We start from the raw sequence: 26,818 nt of genomic DNA, 5'->3' as shown, positions 1-26,818 counted from the left end.
GATAAATTACTATGCCGACTCTTCAAGCTGCAGGCTTGACAGAAACTTATCAAGCTTGTTCAGCGGAGTAAATATTTAACTCAGAGTTCACGACACAAATTTTCACACGATTTGACATTTCTTTGGACTTGTGTTCCAAAATCAACCAGGTTTATTATCAAGTCATCCAAAAACGTTTGAATTATCCTTTTTTAGACTTGATTTGGGAATTTTTGAAGTTGATATATCGCCAGTTAGGTTTCAGAACCGCAGATTTAGTAGCCATCTCTCTTAGAGAACCGGGTATCCGGAACAATCTGGCATGTGGCCATGTCATCCGAAAACGTTTGAACAATTCTTCTTTGGACTTGGAAAGCTGAAGTTTGGTGTGCCGCAAGCCATGGACTCGAAATTAGAGTAATTACTAATTCTTTAAGTCGGGTTACCTCAGTACTCTCAGTAATCGATAACTGCGATTTCACAAACTAGAAGAATTTTACGATCGACCCTTAAAATTCGTTGAAAAACGGATGAGAAATAATATTTTGAAATTGAAAATTATAATCAAATTTGATGCCAGACAAGCAAGTGATAATACGAATGCATTTCAATACGAGACATAGAACAGACTGTGTTCCACATGGGATGCAGCACGAGAAAAAAAAGCACAAGCTTTAGAAATTTTCATGTTCTTTTTCTGAACAGCACCACCAGCCATTTCATATTTTCTCCTTTCAAATTTATAAGCATCACGAAAACGAGTAAAGCACGATACACCTCAACCTATGCTCATATATTTCAGAAAGAGACTCTTTTTTCAGAAACTACACCAGCTGAATCTAACTATTAAACAGAACAATTTTCAACGCCAAGCCTTCTTGGTGTTCCATGAGAACTTTTAATTAAACAAAAATAACTATTTTACTGGTTAAAACATAAGCGAAAGATTTATGTCGTTACAAGAGTTCACTGGATGATCAATCTGTAAGTATTTCATTTCTATAGCCATTGCAACTATATCGTGATTCTATAAAGTTGTAATTTAGGGTCACGAATACTAGTAACAGGGCAAAAGCAGTGCATGTACCGTACTAAAATTTGGTTCGGTGTTAAAACATGTACAATGGTATTCCCAAGAGAGCAATTGAACCATTTAAAAGTGAAAAATAAAACCTAACTTATGTCGAATATACAGGCTGAACGTCTTTTATTGGGTCACTAAGTACATTTCGAACCCTTACAAACTATTACTCTACCCAACTTAAGGTTATCTACTTTCTTAATTTTTTCCACATAATTTTTGAAAACATCGGAATCCAAAGGACCAGTTCTGTATAAAAAAAATTAAATGGACAATGAAGTAAACGTTGGATACTAAAAAACAGAAAAAATACTTACCGCCTTGCCGTCGCCCTTTTCATTGCAGAAAATCCATCTTTTCCATCGGCCAGATATGATGGGACAACTATGTAGTACTCTGCTTGTTTATCCAATGGTTTCAATTCATCAGACTTGGGATTTGTATAGTCCATAACTTCAATTTTCTTTACCCTACTCCTAATCGGCTTACTGATATCGATAACAATCCTCAGTCCCGATACTTGCAAGCAATTTGTACGACCCTCATCGTCCAGCGCGAATGAATGCTCGGCCACGTCCCATATGTCAGCACCCTTCAATCGAATCAGATCCGCTGTGGAACCGAATGGTGCGGCCTCGATAATGTCACCATTCGTAATCTCTGCGTCGTAAGAAAATGTTACTTGAAATTTGATCATACATTAGTATTAGCAAGAAGGGAGCATACTTCCAACTTTGATCGGATTCCGAAAATTGCCTGCTTGAATGATTGCAAACGGTCTGAAGGTATCATTCGTGTACTGTAATGTGGAAGTTATGAGAAAGTTGCAAATAGGTTTTAGAATAGTTTTTGAGAACTCTTACTTGATCAGCAAAACCGTCAGCGTACAAAACACCCAATGTACATTCCTGATCGCGGCAGGAGTCTCGATCCAATTCAATCTTAGTCTCACCAACTACGGTTGATCCGATTGCTTCAACCTTCTCGCGCCAAGGCACCAGATCTTTCAAAATTTGTGGATCTTGTTGAACCTTGTGGTCGATGAACACAGGATAACCCTCCCAGTGTTGCACTTCACCTGTATCGTCGAAGTAAAGCGTCAATCGACCAACATATTTACCGAATGATTTTGCTTGCACGATTGGAATCTGAAAAAATGATAATAAATTATTTTCTCAATTCTGATATGCAATTCTCAACCTACTTTCCGTTTGTTTTTACTTTCTACAATCGTTGGATAAGGACCTTCTACTTTGTCCTTTGGATCATGCGGCTGTTTGGAATCCGGTGAATATAAGAACGAATGCGAATGCGCGCCAACAATTACATCGATATCGTCACCGGCTTCAGCTGCAATTTTCTTGTCCTCTTCGTAGCTACAGTGGGACAAGACCACAATAATATCGATTTTATCTTTCTTCAATGCAGCGGCCTCTCGTCTCACCGCTTCTACGGCATTCGATAAAGTAACCTTTCCCGTTTGGGCTATCTCCTAAGGAAATTCTTAAAATGAAATTTACTTCTTACGTCCATGAGATGCGTAGACTTACATGCGTTTTATCATACAGGACACCAATTATACCTATCTTCCTCTTACCAACAGTAAGTTTTATTGATTTTGGAATTTTTGAACTTTTCAAATCGGGGTCGTTGTTCATTACTAGATTTGCAACAATGGTTGGAATTCCCTCTTTATTCAGTTCTGCCAGATAAGGCGCCAATCCTTTCGGTGTATGATCAAACTCGTGGTTTCCTAGAGTCTGTTTTTGATAATATAAATTAGTTTTATAAAATCTTGAAAATAGTATCCAAAAAGCTTACCATGGCAGCCGGTTTAAGCTTTTTAATAAAATCCGCCGTCACATTCCACCTTAGAAGATTGTACCACAGAGTTCCCTGGAAGTTATCACCCGCATTGAGATAGATCGGATTTTTACTCTCATACTCTTTGAGTAAATCCTTGATCTTTTGATAAACTCTTGCGATTCCGGCAATGCATTGATCCTTCTGGGTACAAGCGTTGGACTTCATATTGGTCTCTTCGAACCTAAAATAGCAAATTTGAGTATCACAGTTTGCTTTTAAACTTTCTAGCACCAAACTTTTCACCTTGCATGCAAGTCGTTTATGTGAATCAAAGTGAGGGGAAACAGCTTTGATACATCCTTATTAGCGGGCATATTATCCGTGGCCCTTGCAATCACCGCCACACTCACTACGTATAGAAAAATCACTGCACTGTAACCCGGTCTTCCAGCCATGTTTTCTTAACTAACAATTTTGCCCACTTGACTTGAGCACCCGACCAACGTCTCTATTTAAGCAACTTGCGCTGTTTGTTTTTGTCCATCTGGCCTCTGTTGATTGTAATCGCTAGCACGTGGGAGTTGCTGTGATCATTTTTCAAAGAAGGCTTACACAACAGAGAGCAGAAATTTCTAAAAGAATAATGGGCAGACTTACCTCGAAATCGAGTTTTACTCCTGCTGCTGAATCTCAGTAATTTCCAGTTTGAATCAGAGCCAATTCGAACGGAAAACGAGACTTAAAAGCTTGCAAAGTACACAGTAGCATGTATAACACGTCGCGTAGTCCATTGTTATTACAATAATTTGAATGTAATATTATGCAATAATCAACGACGATGCAATCAAAAACGACGTGATATTATAATTAATTTAGACGGCCTACATCGCATGTAATTCTACTTGTAATGAAATTTTCTTTATTTACTATTAATATTACTTAAAAAGACGCTAATCGATAATTTAAGAAATAATTTTAAGTTTACCGTAATGAGGTGGTGCTTTATAACAAGGTTCAAAACATGCGTAACTCTCTATTACTCAATTCGAATAACTTATATGGTTATTTTTGTCTCCATTCAATACAATATAAGTAGTACCCTTATATTACGGCGAATATGTATAATATTAGCACCAAATAACACCAAATAAGCACCAAAGCACTTAATAAGCCGGAAAACATGTTATTCTTGAATATTTTGAGATAAAATCACTTTGGGGGGCAAACATGTCAGTTATTCCCCTACTACATTTCAGAAACCACTACCGGTGCCTCATTTTATCAGGTATCAGGTATCAGAAGGCCGGCTCCAAAGGCACGTTCCCCACCAGTTGGGAGATTTGTGCCATCGCCATATTTGAGCCTATTTCATCATCTACCCGATGGGAGAGGAAAGGGAAGGGAAAGATGGGAGGAAATAGGAGTGGGGTCCCTTGAAGAGGGAAGATCGCATAAGCGAAATGAGAGCATGTAGCTCCATACCACAATGGGTTCGAACAGCGCCCTAAAAAGGGCACTGCAAAACGCATGAGCGTAAAGAGAGCCTATAGCTCATTACCACAGCGGGTTAAGAATAACAGGATGTCCTGAAGATTCAGGCTTCTGTATTCAGTTTCACTTAATAAGTGTTTACCAAGTAATTGGAATCGCATTTGCGCAAAAACTGGACAGTTACATATCAGGTGATACGAAGTTCCATAATCGGAGTCACAACTATCACACACAAATGAGTCAGCACGCTGAATATTTGCCATGTGATAGTTGAGTCGGCAGTGGCCTGTCAACGCTCTGACCAAGAGACTGCAATTCTGCTTTGACAGATTTGTTAAATACTTCGCCACCCTTGGAGATGGCTCAGTAATGTACAATTTTGTTTGACGACATGACTCCAAACTATTCCAATATTGCTTGTGCTGAGTTGCCGCCCAAGAATTTATCTGAAGTTTCACCCAGCACTTCGAAATTCGAATAGCCGGCTCAGGGCCAATGAAGTCATGCGATGCTCCATCGCGAGCTAGCTCATCAGCCAATACATTTCCAACGATGGAAGAATGGCCAGGTACCTATACAAGGTTTACAGAGTTGACTGAATTCAGTTCCTCCATTTGAGTTCGACATGCGATAACAAGCTTCGACCTTGAGTTGGCCGAAGCGAGAGCTTTTATAGCAGCTTGACTATCTGAACAGAAGTATATGACTTTACCCATTACGCGCTGTTGAAGTGCTGATTGCACTCCACACATAAGGGCAAATATTTCCGCCTGAAAAACGGTGCAGTTTCTACCAAGTGAGTAAAACTGATTCAGCCTTAGCTCACAAGAATATACTCCTGCACCAGCTCTACCTTCAAGAAGGGAGCCATCAGTGTAACATACTATATTGTTTGATATACTTCTTTCCAAATAGCCAGACGTCCACTCTTCCCGTGGAGGGAATTGTGTGATAAATGTCCTGTAAGGAAAGTGACAAGCAATTGTGAGATCACTTGGAGCAAGGACAATTTTGTCCCAATTCACCAAAAGTGTGTGTAGATCTACGATTCACTGGATTTTTCTCCAGTAGATCCAGTACCCATAAACGGTAAGAGCAAGAAAGTGCTTCTTGTTTAAGATATATATGTAGTGGCGCAACGTCGAAAAGGGCCTCGAGCGCTGCTGTGGGAGTTGTAGAGAACGCACCAGACATCGCCATCAAGCACATCCTTTGGAGATGGCCCAATTTTGATTGGATTATTCTCACTTCGCCCTTTTGCCACCATACAAGACATCCATATGCCAATATTGGTCGAACAACTGTTGTGTAAATCCATTTGATATATTTGGGTTTGAGACCCCAAGTTTTACCAAAGGTTCGCCGGCATTGACCGAAGGCCATGCAAGCTTTTTTGACTCTGAAATCAATGTGAGGTGTCCATGAAAGTTTGGAATCTAGAATGACTCCGACATACTTTACTTGATCAGTCACATTAATCTCAGTGCCAAAAAGACGTAAAGGTCGAATTCCATCTAGGTTTCGTCTTAAGCACATACCAACTATCAGAGCTAGATAGTCGTCGGCAAATCCATATGTTGGAAAACCGCTTTTATTGAGTTGCCTCAATAGCGTATCTGCTACGAGATTCCACAAAAGTGGTGACAAGACTCCCCCTTGGGGGCATCCGCAAACACTCAATTTTTGAATCGCTGCTTGACGCAATGTCGAGAAGAGATGTCGGTTTTTGAGCATTTGATGAATCCAATTGGTAATCATTGTAGGTAGCCCATGGTTTCGTGCTGCTTCCAATATGGCATCGAAAGACACGTTATCAAAGGCACCCTCAATATCCAAGAAAACACCCAAGCAGGATTGCTTCTGAGCGAATGCTTTCTCGATATCGTATACAACTTTGTGTAAAAGAGTCACAGTGGACTTTCCAGATTGGTAAGCATGTTGATTCACATGAAGAGGCATGTTTGCCAAATAAATATCACGGATGTGATGATCGATAATGCGTTCCAGACATTTCAGAAGAAAAGAGGTTAGACTGATTGGTCTAAAACTCTTCGCTTCTTCATACGACGCACGTCCTCCTTTCGGGATAAACTTTACAGTAATATCACGCCAGGATTTGGGAATATACCCGGTAGCAAAACTGCTTACAAGTAGCTTTTTCAAAACATGTTTGATAAACTCAAACCCCTTTTGGAGCAGAACAGGATAAATCCCATCCGCTCCTGGAGATTTGAAAGGAGCAAAACTATTAAGTGCCCATTGAATCGATTCAGTAGTTACGATACTGCGAGCCGAGGCCAGAGATTCGTAACTACATGAAAAGACATTTGGTTCATCCGTAGATGCTATGTCCACACATCCGGGGAAGTGTGTATTGAATAAACATTCTAAAACTTCTTCATCGGAAGAAGTAAAGTCACCATTAGGTAAGCGAATTTCGTTCACTTGGAAATCCTTAGATTTTGCAAGGATTTTGTTCAGCCGACTGACTTCACTCAAACTGGAAACATTTGTACAAAGGTTTTTCCAGCCGGATCGTTCAGCAGAACGAAGAGCCTTCTTGTAAGCCTTGCGAGCTGACTTGAACGACTCTGATCCAGCTGAACGGCGTCTGTTCCAACTCCTTCTACATTGTTTCCTGAGTATAGTCAGATCGGAATTCCACCATGGGGTCCCTCTTGTAGTCTTTACAGACCGCAGAGGACATGCTTCTTCAAAAGCTTCCATAATGTAGGATGGTGTAGTATCAACGGCATCATCCAGATCACTCGGATTTTCAATGGACGGAGAATATCCATGAAATTTGGTCGCAACCAATTCAATATAGAGTTCCCAGTTTGTTGATCGGGGATTCCTAAAACGCAAAGTCTGTGCAGTTACATTTGAATGTTCAAAGATGATGTAGCGATGATCAGACAATGATTCCTCATCTGATACATGCCAATTCGTCAACTCGTGACTGATTCTATTCGAGCAGAGCGTTATGTCTAACACTTTTTCTCTATTAGAAACCATGAAGGTTGGGCGATTGCCAATGTTAAGTAATCCAAGGTCTGTGCTACTTAAGTATTCCATCAGACTGGAGCCTCTCGAATTGATATCTGAGCTGCCCCAGATGATGTGATGAGCATTGGCATCACTGCCCACAATCAGCGGAAGGTCTTTTGTTACGCAGTGTACGACAACTCGTTTGAAATCATCCGTTGGGGATGGTTCATCATGTGGTAAATATACCGAACAATAGACGTATTTCCTGTTGAGGTCACCAACAGAAACATCAATTGTGACAGCACATACATCTCTGGTCGTCAACTCAGAAATGAGTGTAGCAACGATTGATTAATTTACGAGCACGCATGCGCGGGGCATGGAGCGCGAGTTTGCCATTTCAAGTTTGCTGAAAGTAGCAAAAACTGGGTCCACAAGGTTACCTAGATAGAAGTTTCCTCTACGAAAGTAGGGTTCTTGAACTAGCGCCACTTGGGCTGCACCATTTTGCAAGAGTCTGCAAAGATTGATCGTTGCTGTTCTTTTATGCTGAAGATTGATCTGAGCTAACCTAACCGTAGCCACTACCCAAACTAGGCAGGGTTAAGCTTTTTGCAATCTCAGCACGAAAAAGACCAGCAACGAAAAAACCAGATCGGTATCTATTAAAAGTCGCCAAAGGCGAAAGAGCACAGAATACACTGTGTAAAACGCATAATGCGAATCCATATAGGTGATAATTTAAATTAAATGTCAACATATTCATAATCCCACCCTTATTAAGCCTCAGGATAGAGACTGAAGAAGGGCAGCCGATTATCTCGGAGAAACACAAGGTCACCTGCACCATTGCTCCGGGTAGCACAGGAAGGACTCAATACTGTGGATGGCGCCCTGGTACCCCACAGGCTCCGTTTGCGGTTAGGTTTTATTTAGACCCCCCTAACCATTCATTCCTAGGCACGGTACGCATCACACCATAAATTAGGGGTCACCTGTGAGGTGGACTTTTACCACCGGAACAGGCAGTCCGTAGTGTTAATTCTTAGCCAGTTGAAACAACCGCTACCGACACTACGCGGCTATCTAGGCTGCTCGGGAAAAGGAGATTAATATTGATGATTAACTCCTGACGTGCCCAAGCCTTGGGAACTATATACGGAAAGAAACCCGGGCGGGAAAATCAACAAGAGCAATTCGAGATATGGGGTTATCGACGTATGGTGAGTGAAAACGTATACAGAATGAACCGAAAAAATCATCGACATAGGGAAGGAGTTGTAGAATATCTAAATGTGGAAAGTCGACTGTATATATGTACGGACTAGCCTTTATTCAGACAAAATAATGTATTTTCAACTCTTTATAATTACACAGCTAACATAAATAATGCATCAATTATTTTTATCACCCGGTTTACAAACCGTGAAATGATGCTTCAAATAGATCAACAAAGCAGAAAACTGCGCTAATAGTGTTCTGCAATCATGTCCATTCGGAACGTAGAAGCCTCCTGTGCTATTGTGATATCACTTTCGTTTGTGCTACTGGTACGTAAAAGTAGTTACTCTAAACCAACAAATTTGATATCTCATCAAATTTATGGTGCCGAATAACATCGTTGAACTCATTCACTTCACACGCGTAAGTGTATCCTCCGGGAATGTAGTCAGGAATCCATTCCAACCAGTTAATTCTTCGCGACACGTCCTCACAAAACAGATAATCCTTCTCAATGTCGCTTAAGCTGGCGTAGGGATTGTTAACACCAATCAAGGCGATTCCTGCACTGTGCTGTGGGTCGTGAAGAATTTTGTAGAATATTTTCGGCACGGGAACGCGGCCGCCACTACGCACGTCATAATCCAAGTAAATTGGTTGCATTTTTCCGTTAGCGTCGGGCAGTTCTATGACTCCATACGTTCCAGTGTACACGGTCACATTCAAATTATGCCGAGTTACAAAGGCTCTAACACCGTTTTCAATGTGCTGCCAGTTGAATGTTCTGAACTTTTCCCACTGTGGAGCAACGTTACTGTATCGAAACGTGGCTGCTTGCTGTGACCCATAGACAAAATCTGCTTGCGCGGCGAGTCGTCCTTTTGCTATGAAAATGTCCTTCCTTCGATTCAGCAAATTGTTAGCACGATTCGTAGAACCCAGTATCAATCCCAATGTGGCGTGCTGTACATCGAACGAATAGATCTCAGCCATCTCCATATCGGGGAAAAAATCACCCTGCAAGAAATGATCACGTTTGGCTCTTTCGTGCTTGATATTCCACGGAGCTAGACCGTATTTAACGTAGTGAGTTTGAAGAAGCTTTTCGTCGAAGCAGATTTCATAAAGTGTTAGGAATCGGGTACCCAAATCGAACCCAACCTTGATGAGCGTTCCATTGTTGTAGCAAAGCGTTCCTACTCTCGAGGCAATGTGAAAAACGGGATCTCGACAAGTCAAATGCGAAATGTCGTACACTTTGCTATGGTGGATGAATTTATCTTTCCCATTGCAGGTTGCAATTATCGATGTTGCATCCGATATGAGAAAACCATGACAGCAATGGAGCTCCACCTGTTCACCGCTTTTGAATTGCAAATCGGTGGTGTTTGCTGTCGGAGTGACAAATCTTGATGTGCCCGGTACAATAAATAGCGGTTGGTGTTGATCGAGGTCATCATTCAGTGAAATTTGACATCCTGGAAGAGTTTAAAAAGGCGTTCTTAAAGATTGTTGATTTAATTCAACAGCAGAAATCTTACCAATGTTCTTGTCGAAGTCCCCGTTGTACTTCGTTTCATATGTGATGGTTGACACTTCAGAGGCGAATCTACACTTATTTGGTATGACACCATATGCCATCAGCAACAGTACCGCAAATATGAATTGCATTTTGAGGTATGTTGAGCACCTCTTGAAAATGTTAAAATCGATCGCAACTTTGCGACTGTTTTCTGCGAAAATTTAAAGCCAAGTGAGGCATTTATATCTAATATGACCTAATAAATAAATCTATTACTTTTCGTTGTGGCTTTCGGCTTTCTCGGAACAGGTAACGGAATCCCAAATAATATTAAGCATCAGAGAAAGTGAAAGAAACAGTTTGGGTAGGGATACCTGACTTTTGCATTTGTCACAACCAGTTTTTTTACATTCGTAATCGCTCACTTAATTTCTTCCAAAATTCTAGGTAAAGTGCATAACAGAATGGAATATGTAATCGATCCAATTCCAGTTCAAACTGGTAGCTCGAAACGCAAAATAACTTGTTGCGTAGATATCTAGCAAATTTCTTTATTTTAGAAGTTGCCGTGGCGCCTCATCAAAAAAACATACAGTACTGGAAAGAATAAAGTAACCATTGACTATTATTCAAACAAAATGATTAAGGTGAAGATGAAACGAAGCCAAACCTCAAATTTTCAAGAGCACAAATCTGGAGAACCGAACACCCGTTGGATCTGAAAACTGAAAGCTGAAACAACCAGCGAGTGATCAATCGATTAAATTTTCAGCTAAAACGGATGTTTGGTTCTCCAGATCTGTGCTCTTAAAAATTTGAGCTTTGGCTTCGATTTATCTTCACCTTAAGTTTGGAGATTTGGATTATAATTAATGAGAGCTAAAAGTCCTGCAATAATTCTCCGTTCAAATTCGAAACAAAGACAAACAAAACCCCCTTAAATAATCAGGCATTACTGTGCAAAAGCTAAGCCATTCGCTCTTAGTTTCTGACCATCTGCTTCCGAGAATATTTTTCAACCAACTTACACAGTTCGACAAAAAATGTTATTCAGAATGTACAGAGACGCGTCACGGGTGTGGCATTGGGAGTGATTCAATCACGACATTAATTTCTTAATATAAATCGGAGAAACTATGTTTGAGTTTAAACTATTTACTTTTTAGCTTTTACAGTAAAAATGTATATAAATAAAATTGGTTTGCCGGGTCAACTAGTTGTTAATATGTTGCAAAAATGTGACCATGTTGTTGGATTTGCAAAATATTGACTTTTGAAAATTATATTTAACAATTAATTTAAGGCTAAGTAGCCCGTCATTCGTGTTAGCAGCCATGTTGGATTTATAGCTCGCTATTTCAAAGTAATATAACTCCTAGTCCTCATAATTGATATTGAATCGAAAAAATATCAATATATGAGTTTACAAGCAGAAAGTATGCTGATACTTTTCCAGATATGGCTGTGCGAAACTGATTTTCATTAAATTGAAAACATAAGAGGAATAAGCAACAATAAGCAACGAAACGAACAAATTTCAATGACGGCCTACTTCGCCTTAAATTGTCGTTTTTTGAGGTCCCACTTGCCCCGGGGTACCTTATTAGTGGGCTAATATTATGTGATATGCTAGACAAATGTTTAGAAATAAATCTAAACTATTATCTTCAACATGTTCTTGAAAAGTTTCACACAGATTTATTGAATCTGGGGTTTGGAAGAATCCATAAAAAGGTTGAGAAACTGTAGTATTTTTTAAAAGGAATTCTTAAACGTGTCATTGAGAGAGTTCTTGGATGTATACTGCCGTGAATCGCAATCAGTCCCATCTGCATTTTCGTCCAAATTGAGTTAGGTTCCGTTTTCAACATATCTTCCAATGCCCTTTCAGTTGCACTGATGAGTTAATATGATTTGTTCGGAAAAATAGGAAAAAAAACAGCAAGTCTAATTGTCCCATGACGAAAAGTAATCGCATATCAGTCCCACTACAGATGTTCACACCGTTTAACACAAATATGAACCGTGTTTTGATTATCTTTATATTTTTCTCGGAAAGATATGGAAAACGAGTTTGAAAACTTCACAGCCCATTTTCTCAATGCCTACTTTTTACAGATGGGACTGACTTGCGATTCACGGCAGTATATCTGTAAGAACTTCATAAGGAATTCCTAACGAAATTATTGGATTGATTAATAAAAAAACTAGAGAAATCCAAGAAGTGGCTCTTGAAAGAATTTCTACAAAAAAAAACTTAGAAGTACAAAAATCTTCAAGCTGTTTAGAGTATTAGTATTATTAGTGAAAGAAAACTGCTAACCTGTTAGTAAATGAAAACTGCAAACCTCAATCTCAAGGTCGAAAACCGCGTATCGGTCATAACATACAAACTCTAGTGGAACTGAATGGTATTGCACTGAATTCGGTTTTCATTTACTAACGGTTAAGAATCAGAGGCATCCTGGCATATTTTCTAATTATTCAGGCTTATTCTGCGAGTCGGGTGATTGGAGACGAGTCGCTAAATTCGGTTTTCATTCGAAGAAGCTGATTAGTGGAATATCTCATCCTCATTGAAATGATTTGAGTCTGCTTCTGGAACATACGATTAATAATAACTTGAAGCTTCGTGAGATATTATCGAGGGATTTTTTCATGTAATGAAACAAAATTTCTTTGGTGTATCTTATACAGAAAATATTTATATAAAAGAAATGACTATCAGTTTTGTATCCAACATTCAAAAGATGCGTAGTTAAGTTAAAAGAAATATAACGAAACCCGCATTTACGAAGATGCAACACACAGTTGATGCTTAACTTGACTACCGACAGCTAAACTAATACCCTGATAATAAGTTACTAATTCGTAAGCATGGATTGTTTTCCTAATGCATTTTTGATGACATGTTATGAAGTAAAACTTAAGATATTTGAAATCTTTGAAATCTAATAAGAAACTTCAAGATTTCTGTCGTTATTTTTTCGCATTTTACCTTGACTCTATTTACATCGCATAAAAGTAATCAACATAGACATAAAGTGATTTAAAAAAGTCGATCACTATGCAATATCCGTTATGTCAATAAATTAGAAATATTATTCAGTGGCAGATGATTGGTAACAGCATTAAATTCGTTCACATCGCAGGCATAAGAGTATCCTCCAGGGATGAAATCACGCTTCCATTTTAGCCAGCTAATTTTATCGGCAACGTCCTCACAAAACATGTAATTATCCTTAATCTCATCCATCGTTGCGTGTGGATTGTTAACTCCAATCAGCACAATTCCTGCATCGTTTTGCTCGTCGTGTAGCACTTTGTAGTACACTTTCGGAACCGGTATCCGCCCACCGTTGTCGGGATCGATATCCAAGTAAATTGGCTGCATATCGCCGTTTGCATCCGCAAGCTCCAGAATACCGTACGTACCAGTATAAACAGTAACGTTCAGATCATTACGCGCAACAAAGTCTTTTACGCCTGTTTCTATGCGCTGCCAGTTGAATGCGTTAAACTTCTGCCATTGCGGTGCGACGTTAATGAACCAGAACGTTGCACGTTGGTGCGCACCAAACACAAAGTCAGCTTTTGCAGCTAGATGACCACGTGCTAGGAACATATCCTGTTTGCTGTTCAACAAAGCATCTGCGCGTGCTGAAGAGCCAAGAATCTTCTCAAACGTCTTCCGCTGCGATTCTATATTGTAGAGCTTAGTCATCCTCAAGGAAGGATAAAAATCTCCCTGGATGAACGATGGTGGTCGCTTCGTGGATTGGTGTTTCGCATTAGCTGGTGACAAACTGTGTTTGACATAGTACGTTTGCATAGAGTTTTCGTCAAAACAAGCTTCGTAAATTTTGGCGAAACGAGAACCCATGTCAAACCCGATTTTCACTAAACTTGCTTCGTTGAAGCAACGGCCACCCGTCCGAACCGCAACATGAAATACCGGTGCTCTACAAGTAAGTTGTGATATGTTGTAGGTTTCTCCATTGTGGATGAACCCGTCGTCTCCGTCACATGATGTTACGATGGAGGTCGTTTTGCTTGGAACCGCATCCGAATTGGCAAATCCACGCGTACAGAATAGTTCTAGTTGTTCTCCCGAGTGGAACATTAGGTCTGTAGTGTTGGGCAATGGGGTGTAGAATGTTTCCGTTCCCGGCACAAGAAAAAGCGGTTGCTTAATGTTGAGTTCTTTGCCCAAAGAAATTTTACAGCCTAAAATCAAGATCTTCAAGTTAATACTCGCTACGTTATATTATTGCACTTACCGTCATCTTTCATAAATTGCTCTCCATAGATGTTCTCCCATTTATCATCCACTTGCGATTCTACAGCGGTTCTGGAGAAATTTGTCTTTATCTGAGAAATCAGCAGCAATAAGCCAACGAACTTGTTCCACATTCTCTCAATGCTAGTTGATTGAGAAGCCAAGGCGCACTTTTTCACCACTTTCACTTCGAATCTAATAAAGATTTATCGACTTGGACGCCGACAACGATGACGAGCTCCAGCGAACGGTCAGACCGTGGCGAACGATCACAACCTAATGAGATTATTAGTTGGTGGATTCACACACTCAACACTACAAAAGCTGCTGCACCTACCTCATGGAGCCGTTATAGCAATCCCGCGTTTTGAGAGAGTGAGCGAGTTGAATGAACGGTACTTTGAGTAGTTTGGCAAACCGCAATGTTGAAAATGATAAAACTATTCTTTTCGTGATTCAAAAATTTCATGGAACCTCAGTTAGTTAGAAATCGGAACACTGAAAGGTTCAACAGAGTAAAGTTATCAAAGGTTGTTGATTAATTGATTGATTGATTACATTATCCCATGGATGGAAGCTGTCGCAATCAAATAATTAGGATAAAATTTAAAGCGAACATTATAATTTTTAATTTATTGAAAAAATATATAGTATTATGATTTTTCGACATATACGGTGTTCTTCTCATTCATATCAATATTTTTATTCTTAGCTAGACGCAACGTTTATTACTATCCGAGAGGTAGATTTCAAGACCAATGATGACTACGCCAAGATTTTCATTACTTTGCGCAACGGAACAGGACATCTGCGCGGCAACACGATGGTGGACATAGATGCAATCATTTACCAAAATGTCTCTGATGGTTTGCTGGTTCGCTTACATCTCAAAACAAAGATGAGAACGAAATATGTAGTAATGTTTGAATCCAGCGTTGATGTCTGCAGTTTGGATAATGCCGAAACCGATGACCTACTGATAAACATGATGGTTAGCGAAATGGAAAAGCATGGTAACATGAGCATAAGTTGTCCCTTCAATTCGGTAGCTACGCCACCAAAGCATTTCAAATCAGAAACAAGATTGTGTACATTTTCAGGGCAATTACATGGTTCGTAACTTCCATATCGACACGAAAAATAAACTGATAAAGTTTGCACCACCCGGTGAACATAGCGTAGCCATCGATCTCCGACACAAAGCGAAAGAAGGTGCGATTGCGATCCCAGTTTTTGATATGGAATTTTTTGCATCCATAGTGCAATAAAAATAACTCACCATTCTGTAACACATTATTATATTAACAAATACAAAATATGGACGGAATATTGAACGCCTACAATTATTTATTGACAACCTTATTCATCGGTGCTTTGGCTTGGAGATTACCCGGCACTTTGATTTTAAAATTGAGTTTGCGAGTTTTCTGTTCATAGTTACATTCAATCGATGGGTTCACTTGGTTTCCAGTTGATGTTGTTGGCGCTTCCGGAAGGGAAGGGCGGTTCCTGTGACGGTGATCCGCATCATTTATTTTCACGCCACCGGTGCTTCGTCTTCTGCGTATGTCAAGTACTTCATCTAAAATGCATTTAATTACATTAGCGCGCATGTCTACATGATGAGCCAGGATGGATGATGATACCGGAAAATCTATTATGAGTAGCGTTCAGTAAATCTGAACAGTGTAATATAGAATAATAAACAAGTACCAATCTATTACTTAACCGCACAATTTTGCTTTCAGATTTCTAATTCTCAATCTATTTAGATTTTCAAACGCTTTACTTTGCCACAAATTCCATTCTTCACACATGTCAAAGTTGTGCAAGGTTCTTGGTTTTGACTCATATTCTAAACACTAAAGGTGAAGATAAATCGAAGCCAAACCTCAAAATTTCAATAGCACGAATCAGAAAACCGAACACCCGTTTGAGCTGTAAACTTAATCGATTTGTCACCACCAGCTCGTGACCAATCGATCAACTTAAACAGATGTTCGGTTCTCCAGATTCGTGCTCTTTAAAATTTGAGGTTTGGCTTCGATGCATCTTCACTTTAAGGCTTACAGTGTTTTCAAGTGATAGGCATTAATCAGCTGATATTTTTGAAAAATTGAATTATCTTTAAAAGTTCCATTTTATATTTTCATTTAATTTCATTAATTAATACCTTTATGCAAAAGTATGAAATGCGAAACGCTTTGTCCATTCTGTATTACACTCTGAACACCTTGATTATATAAATAACTTTGCAAATTGACCGATGTACGAGTTCATTGGAAACGAATGAATACGGCACCTCTCAAACGTCAAATTAGGGCTGGTTTTACTGACATCAAACTAATGAATCATTACAACTCACTCCCAGGGTAAAAAATAGACTAAAACAATTTTAAATTTAGTTGGAATTAATTGCCAGTTCCTGGTAATTTGATGACATTTTTTATTTAAATATTTCAACTAAATCGCCTTTCAAAATCCGAGTCTGTTAGGAATTTGAAACAAAACGGTAATTTATTATCTATTGTTTATTACATACTCATAAAAGTTCGAAGAAATAATCTGCGTACCTTGATAAATATGAGCACTTCCACAGATATTAGCTGAGATGCTATGAGAATTAATGCCCGGAAAAGTACCCTGAGGCCTATGTTGTATGTATTACTAGGAAAAAAAATCGATACAGATCAATACAATACTCCGTTAACTGGAATGAACAATTAAGAGACTGTGCTATTCGAATAAAAAATTAAAATATTGCTCATTACACCAGTAATTTATAATCCAAATTGATCTTTCAAGAGACCAACGATACGAGATATCTTTACACATAAAAACGGTGAATAGATTGCATGTAGAAATGTTTGCCAACACTTATTAGGAATTATTCGAAAACCTTAAATTCCATACATTTTATAAATTAAGATCCTAAAAATTAGATGATGTGCTTAGCAAACTTTTTCATTCTGACAAAAACCATACTTTTTGGAAAATTTAAAAATGAATTTCTTACAAACAATTTCCAATATGTAAAACCCTATTGAACGAACTAAAATCACTCGTTTTATGAACAGATTCAGTTTACGAATCTAGTTAAAATTCAAGTATAAACTGTAAACACAAGTGTTTGGATTTACTTCCGAGCAGATTTCAATAACTCAGTGGTACACTTGTAATAGAAGATTCTATCAGATCCCAGAGGGTGCCTCTGGAGGAGCTCAAAAGTTTGCAAAATTATGCACTAAACTATGAAGAATGAAGGTTGCCTACGTGATATCAGCGTCTTTCGCCGGTGCAATCATTTAACTTACAATTTATCGTCGTTATCCGGTCGTTAGTCGTCGCTCCTGTTCGAGGTGAAGGCGGCTTGCTGTTCTGCTGCTTACAATTTGGGCTTTGGTGATTCTGTAAGATTTCTCTCCACTTTCGCTGCTCACACCTCTTCGTACTGCTATTGAGTCTAGTGCTTCCATCGTTACTGGTGCGGCTTCCTGACAGCGAACGAAGCTTTCCATTTCCACTGGCTTTAGAAGGCGGACCGGACGAAGCTTTCCCACTTGGCACGGTAGGTGTCCTAATTGGCGTTTTAAATCGGCGCAAATCGTCAATTACCATTACACTGCCAGAGGTGTCACGTGCAGTTTCGTAATCAGACTCATTTATACGTTGGTCATCCGCCAGAATCAACCGTTCGCCTTCCATTGTTTTATAAATGACGACCGTTGAACCCTTCTCATCTATTCTCCTATTGGGTGGGCTTGATTGCTCTGGTTTTTCTGTATTCTTAGTAGTATTATGTGCATTTGAATCTAAGGGGGTACATTGGGAGAACATACAATGCACTTCTGTTATAAATGGGAAACTATTAGTTGGAAAAATGGGCCTCTCAATGATGACGACGAAGAATGTCCATTCTCTACTTCAGTTCGTTCTCATGTGCAAGACCTAACTATTAACCTAATTCAAGATAAAATGAAATAGTGCGATTCAAAGACATGGCATCATTCTTACCTTTAGGAGTGGGCTTGGCGTCTTTTGTGCATTCATTGCTTAAATTCAAATCGGAAATAGATGCCACACTTGCAAGTGAAAGATCCTTACCGAACGATATGTTTGGTTTGGAAGCCATTTGATTCCGCTTGTTTGAAAAACTCTTCTTGAATAGTTCGTATTGTGACATTTGATCTTCTGGTTTTTCATTTTGTAATGGTGTCAAATTGGGCAAATCCAAAATATTATCTAAATGATCATCGATAGGAAACAATACAAAAAAATAATCAGAGGTAAATGAAACGACTAGTACATTTCTCGCGTTCAATATCATAAGGGCGTAACTGCAGTGATCAATTTCTATTCATCGATTTCCTCTTTAGCCAATTACTCAGCAAAATGACTCATCGCCCTTCTTCATACTGCATCCAAAATGTGACGAAAATCGTTTGGTTTTTATCTACTAACCTAAAAAGAAAATCGACGAAAAAAAATCGATCACGCCTGTAGAGTAGAAGCACCGGTTTTGGTCATACGCCAGTTATAGCCATAGAGGATTATACACCGTTTCACATAGCCAATCAGCATGAAAACTTTTGTGTTCAGTAGATCACATTCACATGATAGAGCTACATTAATTTACTCATTCAAATTGATTCAAAACATAAGAAAAACAATTCATTATCCTTATAATTTTACCTCCCATACACCTAATTTGGCCAGGGCACTCCTAATTTGGCCACTCTCATGAGAAATCAATGCGATTGGCCAATTTAGGAACCGAAGTTAAATCTCTGGCCGAAACTGGTTCCGTTGGCCTATATTGACCAACGGGATTTTCAAAGCGAAAAAATGATTATAGCTCAGTTTTTATATTTTCACACATAATATGGATTGAAGGCTTGCCTTTGACATATTTGTAGTATAAAGACGGCTTCCCATTTAACTTTTATTGACATTTTCTCTTAGGCTGGCCAAAACTGGTGCTTTTACCCTAATGCGAAATTTGATCTTTACCTTTGAATGATTTCATAGATTGATCGTTATGCTCACTTCTTTGCTCGATAATAGCTATCTCTGGAACTACTGTCCCAACTACAGAAACCCCCGAATTTACCTCTCGAATAGATGCATTAGTGGGTATTTCCGACTCGACGCCTAAATTTCGTGGTTTAATTGGAGTTGATGCTTGTGACGGCTGACTTTCAAGTTTTCTGAAGTCATTTGCATAGTGGTCCATACCTGAAGAATGGGTTTTATTATTTTCAACATGATACAGGCATATAAAACTTGATAGTATCAAACATTACTCTCATGGAAACTAGGTTCAGCTTCCAAGTCAAAATTAGTTTTCTTCTCATATGACTTCTTATCAGAGACTGACTTCTTTGCTAAAAAGTGAAGTATTGTTAAAGTAGAAAATATCAAATTTGGATCGTGAAAAAAGTCGTTTGATAACCAAGGAAAATTATAGTTTATCGAAAACATCATGAAACATATGATTTAATTGATTATACCCCGTTCGGCATGAAGTCGTTTGGCATAAAGTCTTTTTGCATACAGTCCTTTGGCATAATGGTCGTTTGACATAATAATTTGGCATAATGATTGTTTGGAATAATGGCCGTTGGACATAATGAGTGATAAGGAATGAGCAGACACAAAAATAATATACACCTTTGAAAATATACAAACATTTTTAATTAATGTTTATCGAAATCAACAGTGCTCATAACTTAATTTTTGGTATGTACTCAACAAGCGAGGTGTTCTTCTGAGATATGCCATTAGTTTAGGTTATGAAGGCATTAGATTATATTAGATGGCATAACTTAGTAAAACTTGTAACAGGTCTTGTTAGAAATTTTTTGGAATAATAATTATCTCTACAAATATGTTAAAATCTTCAGTGCAAAAATTCATTCCAATAGCACAACTAAAAAAAATATTTGAAAAAAGACTAATTTCTGGATAATTAATAATAAAATATTTTGTCAACTACTTTCCTAATATGCTAAAGTTTATTTAAGATATTTTTGTATCAATTGAATCCTAAATAAGCCTGATGTCGTCAGTGGGGTTCAATAGAAACGTAAAAACGAATCTAGTATCTTAAGCATTCTTTGGTTTCAGACTCATTATACCAAACGACCATTATGCCATATGTATTTATGCCAAATGACCATTATGTCAAACGACTTTATGCCAAACGGCCGTATGCCAAATGACCTACCACTGATTTAATTCTATCATACGCATGAATGAACGGCAAAGTTAAAAATCCTTGACCATTAATCGAACTTAGCATTTTTCAACGTAGGGGGAGATCCCCCAGTACCGGACACTTAAGCCACTAAATTCATAATTCGTAAAATATTAGTTTTATGTGCTCGCGTTACTCTTTTATGATAAATATTATCATTTTTATAGTGTACAAAAATAAATTTGAAAATATAAATATGAATTTTGACATTGCATTTTGATGATGTATTTTAGTACCAAATTGATCGATCTTGAAAGGTGGCACCCAATACCGGACAAGATCTGGAAATGCCTCGAATTCTGTAAATTTGAATATCATTGAATGTGTTTACTATAGGAATAGTATATAATTGCCAATTCATTGCATTTGCAACATTTACAAGAACAATTTGAGTATTTCTTAGTTAGCAAGATGTACATAAAAAACCTCTTTCTTATATGATGAAAAATAGCACATTTTACGATGTTGTTCTGAATGTTCATTTTCCTTATTTTTATTGCATCTTTGATACCATGATCGACGGAATCCATGAAAAATGAATGAATTTTGAGACACTGGTGCAATAATTACAAAGATATCATATAACAAATCAGGCTGTCCGAAACTGGGGGACAGGAGGTGCTTAACCAAAATTGTAATTTGTCCATATTTAGTCCAATTATGGTACAAAATACATTCATACTATCAAAATAGGTTTATGTTTGAATATGCTTGCGTAATCCAAAGTATTTTTCAATATTCAAAATAATTACTAAATAGGCTCAAAATTAAGGCAAAACGTACATTTTTTTGAAATTTTTAAACTTTTGTACTTTTTTAAGAAGGCATGCATATTTCAAGGATGTGTTATTCTACGCAAACATTAGTCTCCATAATAGCTTCCTTTACTACTAATACACCATCATGATTGGACCATGATTTCTCAATGTTTCTACTTTGTCCGGTATTGGGTGCTGTCCGGTACTGGGGGATCTCCCCCTAATACTGGGGCCGTACATAAATGACGTAGCATTTTTTCACTGATTTTTACACCCCTCTCCCAATCGTAGCATTTAGTCACAAATGCTGACCCCTCCCTCCCCTGGTAAATACGTAGCATATCAAGCAACTCCCCCCCCCCACCCCTTATTTTTTTTTATTTGTTTTCAGCTAAAACGAAACATTAAAATCCTGAAATTCAAAGCAAAGTTTTATATTAATTTATATTAATTTCTGACTGAACCGTCAGTAATTCTGGCGAATGATAGTTTTATATGTCATTAGGAAAACAGTTTAAGCTAACTTATTTCCTGTTTAAGTTACAAAATTGTGGTTCCCAGTTTTTTTATTTACGGTTACATTTCATTTGTAATACTTTCACTTTTGTTAAAACCTAAAACAAGTTTACAGCTGAAAATATAAGAAAAAAAAACATGGTTCGGATTGATAAAACTAACAGCTATGAGTAAGGGTTCAAAATATTTTAATATATAATAAACAATCATTTTGTTATATTAAAAGAGTTTATACATTATTCGTGATTAAGAAAAAGGTTTCAGTGGATATGATCAACAAAATACCTTTATTTAGAATAGATCTCTAGTCATTATTTTCCTGATTCAAACCAACAGCAATTGTAATATTAGGAATGTTTCAAAAATCAACGATTTTCAATTTCAATATTTCAACTAAATTTTATTATTGTCACCCATACTGAAATATTCTTACACAACTCATAATGAAACAATGAAATAATAAAAATGCTCTTTTTCTAAATTATCGAGTGATTTAGACAACTTAATGATAGTACACACTCAATCTGTTCGGTAAAAATAACTGGGTTTTAATTTAATTTTAATTACGCGTGGCGACAGTTTTCATTTTACTGACTTTTTCGGTAGTTCCAAAACCCAGTAAAATTCTACCGACCCCAGTAATTTAATCTAAGTGTGTACAATTAACAAATTAAGGACAACACTCTAATTTGTTGTAATCATTATTATACAGGCTGTTCCATAAAGAGCATTGATATATCAAAACAAATTGTTGAGTTGGCTGGGTGGAGATCTCCTGCAACATTAAACGCCCTGAATAAATATCTTGTTTTATTATAATAACGTTAATATTTGCCTAAATGAGCATATTATATTCTTTTGAGGTAATAAAGATCCAACAGAAAATATGAATTGAACTAAAACGGTTGTCAATATAAACTATCAAGGCTGAGTTTTATCACTTTGAAATGCAAGCTGAAAAGTCATCATTGTAGTCAAAACGAATGACGGGCTACTTAGCCTTAACAAATGGAAAAACAATTTTTTCCAAGTCGATAGAGCATTGATTTTTACTTAACTTATTAAACTTTTAATTTATTTATAAATGAAATAGTTTGGACACTAATGCAATATAATATTCACATTACTATTTCAAGCTTCATAAAATCTGCTTGATAGTCAGGAAAATTAGAAAATTTTTAATCTTATCATATTAATGATTTGAATCTGAATAACAATTTTATAATTTAAGTTTAATTTTTTATACAAAGAAGTTTGATAAAAAAAACTGTATGTCGTTCTTTTCAGCGCCACTCTTTTTACTGAAATTATTCAAAATGCTACGTCCACAAGTTGAGACCCCTCCCTCCCCTCGTCACACATCATCACAAATTCGTAAAGACTCCCCCTCCCCCCTAAAATGCTACGTCATTTATGGACGACCCCTATGCACTAGATCTGCATCAACAATTGAGCCAATACATTAATAATAGTAATAGAGTGAGGTACCTGAAGAGCTTGAAAGCTTTGGTGAACTGTAACCGCGATAACGCGATACCTTCCATCCGGGTGGTACTTCAACGTCACCTTTGTTGTTATCTATTTGCATGCTCTGATCCCTAACTGATTCTTTTGTCAATGGTATTTTCAAATCTGACGGAATGCTTGATAAACGACTGATGCTCTTCGAGTCAACTATTTTCACTGTTTCCTCAACGTCAATATTTGAACCATTTGATCCAGCTTCTCCACGAATTGCTAAGCGATTTTTTGTCTGTAAGGCACCCGAAGTGTTAGGCTCCTGTGGTTGATTGTTTCTACTATCTATTTTATCTAGCAATATACTGTGATCAATATCATCCTGCAACTCATTTGTTTTTAGTTTATCATTCGTATTAAGAATATTCGTATTTTTCCCAATGTCATATTCATTAAAAATCTCTTTTCTGTCTTTTTCAGTAAACTTTTTCAATCTTTCTTGATCATTTTGTAAACTACTTGCAGTCGATGACGAATTAATATCAGATTGGCTTGAATTACGCAGAGCTAAACATAATCTCTCCATAAAATGTAGTGGATGGGGGATTTCGGATGATTCAGAACACAATGACTCCGATGATCTTCGATTACGCTTAGACTGGCTCCCGAAATTCCGAAGAGATTCATCAGATTTTAAATAGGGCTTGATTCTATTGAAAAAGAAGCATATCTAATTATAATAATATCCATGGCAGTTATAATACGTCAGTATTAAGGCTAATACAATAACTATCAGAAATGCAATTTTCCACAGCTATTACAATTAAAGATATTTGTAGTTTTTTAAGAAGACTGAAAACAAGAAACAAGGCAGCGGTTCAAGTTGAAAACATGATCGAATGGTGAGCGACCAATCGATTAAGTTTTCAGCTTGAACTACTGTCAGGTTATAGAGCTTTGTGCTCTTGAAACTTTAAGTTTGGCTTCGATTCATCTTCACATTGAAACATAAAAATTGTTCACAGGTGTGCAATTAGAAAACAAAGGACAAAACTATTATTTGAAATTTAATAAATGTGAAACATTTTAAAATATCTTGAACCAATAATTATTTTTTGTAATTATGGACACTAGGAAAAATTGTCATATGAGTAACAAGTAACAAAAATCGTGACAGTTCGTCTCTCATTATTTCGTGTTGTGAATAAGACTGTTATAAGGATCAGAATGTACCATACCTATTGTAATCCTCCTCTTCTCTGGATTGGACTTGTGCAAATCGATCATCTGTAATCATGCGTCTCAGTTCCTGTAACTGAACACTATACTCATTAGCCAGAGCTTCGTTTCGCGCAGCGTTACGTTGCTCTTCATCCAATTTTAGATTCAACTCTTCAATCTGTGCCTTCAATGTCTTCACCTCTTGGTTCAATTGATTCGTAACGATCCTCTGTTGCTCGACTTCTGCGCGACTAGCAGCAAGTAGCTCCTGCAAACCATCAACTGCAGCTTTATCTCCAGTCTGAGCCAAAGAGAGTTGTCGCTTCAAAGTTGCATTTTCTTTATTCAGCTGTTCGCGGATGCTAGAATGTTCTTCCAACTCGGCATTCAACTTATCCTTCTGCAAATCCAATTTATTACAAAGATTCTTTGTTGCATCCAAATCTTCCTGGAGATTGTGATTTTCCTCCTTAAGGCATTCGATCTCAGTTTCCAACTTAACAATATTGCTCGACAGTCCATTAATCTGCTCCTCATAGGTCTTAATTTCAGCTTCGCGAAGTCCAACTCGCTCTTGCAATCCGTTGATGCGTCCTTCCGCTTCCTGAAGAAGCTTTCTGTTTCAAACGTAGGATTCCCAAAGGAAATTTGGTTCATTTTGTCAGGCAACGCCATGTAGGACAGATGCAACCGAGAAATTGATATGGAAAGGGTTATAAGTATAAAAATAAATTGGCAATAAAACAATAAACGTTGCAAAACTAATTATCTTCTATAGCTACGTCTATACCTACGGACGGACACGGCAGAGGACCGTGTACGATAGAATTGCGGTTCACCGCATTCACACAACCAAACCGTGCACGTGCATTAGATGCGGATTAAAAAAGAGAGAGAGAAAGAAATAGATTGGAGTAGGAAAGATATCACCAACTGAGGGCACAAGGAAAATTTCAGTTATTTTCTAATTTATGACACTTCAGTGCAACAGGGTTTAGATGAGAGAAAATGCTTCTGAGAAAATATATACGACAGATACTAGATTATTTTCTACTTTTTAGTTCTAGAAGGAAATCAACAACTATTGATAGGAATAATCATGATAAGAGTCTACCGTTTCATGTATTCTTTTTCCCCACAGAGTATAACATATTCAACCGCTTTCAAAAAATAATATTTGGCGATAAAATGAAGGATACTCACTTGGCTTCGGCACTCTCAGCCTCCAACGTATGGTTGCTTACTTCGAGCATATTCACTCCTTCGGAAAGAGATTTATAGTGCTCAAGCATCTCTTCCCGTTCACGTTCCTAGAGTTGAAAAAAAAACGACTTAATCAGAGCTCACAATTTTAAACATACTACAGATTGTGTTATTTTGCTTCATTAATGTGACGAACTCACTAATTAAAATTAGCAGAATAACAAATGAAACGTCTTTCCAAATTCCCCACGTTAAATAAACAGCAGTAGGATTGAAGCAAACTTTTTAGCATCATAGCTATGGCCAAATAGGGTATGGTACCAAAGTTTGCTTTTAATCTCATTTCTATCCAATAGTTTATGATCTATTCAAACAATATTCCTTGACTAAATGTACAAGACTGTAATGTTTACAGTAATAACCGATCGATAAAATTGGATGAAAGATAACTCTAACTAGAATTGAGAGCACACCCCTACGGCAAGAAGCAAGAAAGCACCGAGACAATCTAATTACCTTGATACACAGCAGCTCTTCGGCACGCTGAATCTCCTGAACATATTCGCGTAGTTGGGACTTCATGCGCTCCACTTCCTTCTGGCACTCGGCTAGTTTACGTTTCGTCAGCGTCAGCTCTGAAGCGGTGTCACTCAGATCATTCGAGAGACGTCTATGTGACAGATGCAGAGTAAATTTAAGAGTTTAAATTAGATAGATTAAAATAGTATATGCTCAACAATGTCGCTCTCAACTTATGGTTTCTATATTATCGAACTTTACAATTACGTGAACTTTTTGTGGAGAGAGGGATTCTAGTCAAAGTATATACTTTCAACACAAGTTTTCAAGTATTTAAATGAATAAAAGGATAGGTACGTGTAGGGATGTTCCGATACTTCCGATATATCGGAATATCGATATTTTGCTTTCGATATTCGATATTTTGGTATCGATATTTTCTATTCAATATATCGGTGATATCGATATTTCCTTCCGATATATCGTAAAACCAATTGTAGCGTTTTAGCATTAGCACTAG

General features: G+C 37.6%; 5 protein-coding genes across 12 annotated transcripts in view; 1 reads left to right on the top strand and 4 right to left on the bottom strand.

Moving 5' to 3' along the window:
- Nucleotides 1–1,157: 1,157 nt before the first annotated feature.
- LOC5567877 (apyrase) lies at nt 1,158–3,366 on the bottom strand. Its single transcript, XM_001651860.2, has 8 exons — nt 3,170–3,366; nt 2,882–3,107; nt 2,611–2,820; nt 2,265–2,552; nt 1,924–2,208; nt 1,787–1,859; nt 1,378–1,720; nt 1,158–1,309 (listed from the first exon to the last, which is right to left on the bottom strand). Exons 1-8 carry the CDS (start codon nt 3,319–3,321, stop codon nt 1,198–1,200), a joined length of 1,689 nt encoding a protein of 562 aa, XP_001651910.2. The 5' UTR covers nt 3,322–3,366; the 3' UTR covers nt 1,158–1,197.
- A 5,065-nt stretch (nt 3,367–8,431) lies between these two features.
- On the top strand, nt 8,432–15,694 carry LOC110679636. Of its 4 annotated transcripts, none has more exons than XM_021854987.1 (3): nt 8,432–8,895; nt 15,080–15,380; nt 15,468–15,694. In XM_021854987.1, the coding sequence occupies exons 1-3, from the start codon at nt 8,833–8,835 to the stop codon at nt 15,485–15,487; spliced, it is 384 nt and encodes a 127-aa protein (XP_021710679.1). In that variant the 5' UTR covers nt 8,432–8,832; the 3' UTR covers nt 15,488–15,694. The 4 variants fall into 4 exon arrangements, 3 of the variants coding, with proteins under 3 accessions (XP_021710679.1, XP_021710676.1, XP_021710677.1); XM_021854984.1 differs by having other exon boundaries at nt 8,435–8,895; nt 15,080–15,412; nt 15,468–15,691; XR_002502666.1 differs by lacking the exon at nt 8,432–8,895 and adding an exon at nt 14,715–14,762 and having other exon boundaries at nt 15,080–15,412; nt 15,468–15,691.
- On the bottom strand, nt 8,660–10,411 carry LOC5567878. Its single transcript, XM_001651861.2, has 2 exons — nt 10,108–10,411; nt 8,660–10,044 (listed from the first exon to the last, which is right to left on the bottom strand). Exons 1-2 carry the CDS (start codon nt 10,235–10,237, stop codon nt 8,915–8,917), a joined length of 1,260 nt encoding a protein of 419 aa, XP_001651911.2. The 5' UTR covers nt 10,238–10,411; the 3' UTR covers nt 8,660–8,914.
- On the bottom strand, nt 12,780–14,648 carry LOC5567879. Its single transcript, XM_001651862.2, has 2 exons — nt 14,369–14,648; nt 12,780–14,315 (listed from the first exon to the last, which is right to left on the bottom strand). The coding sequence occupies exons 1-2, from the start codon at nt 14,499–14,501 to the stop codon at nt 13,168–13,170; spliced, it is 1,281 nt and encodes a 426-aa protein (XP_001651912.2). The 5' UTR covers nt 14,502–14,648; the 3' UTR covers nt 12,780–13,167.
- The window catches only part of LOC5567881 (centrosomal protein of 135 kDa), a 116,179-nt gene continuing 105,009 nt past the window's right edge, over nt 15,649–26,818 (bottom strand). Inside the window, exons 7-15 of one of the 5 annotated variants that reach the window (XM_021854976.1) lie at nt 26,296–26,449; nt 25,780–25,886; nt 24,594–25,193; nt 23,386–23,650; nt 19,671–19,751; nt 19,378–19,602; nt 18,382–18,609; nt 17,682–18,179; nt 15,649–15,949 (exon numbers count right to left, since the gene is read on the bottom strand). In XM_021854976.1, coding sequence (XP_021710668.1) covers nt 23,635–23,650; nt 24,594–25,193; nt 25,780–25,886; nt 26,296–26,449 — 877 coding nt within the window. In that variant the 3' untranslated portion in view covers nt 15,649–15,949; nt 17,682–18,179; nt 18,382–18,609; ... (1 more) ...; nt 19,671–19,751; nt 23,386–23,634. The other 4 variants (XM_021854975.1, XM_021854977.1, XM_001651872.2 and 1 more) reach the window with 4 other exon arrangements.

Source organism: Aedes aegypti, chromosome 3, assembly GCF_002204515.2.
Source record: "Aedes aegypti strain LVP_AGWG chromosome 3, AaegL5.0 Primary Assembly, whole genome shotgun sequence".
NCBI lineage: Eukaryota > Metazoa > Arthropoda > Insecta > Diptera > Culicidae > Aedes > Aedes aegypti.
This window is presented reverse-complemented; position numbering and strand designations above follow the sequence as displayed.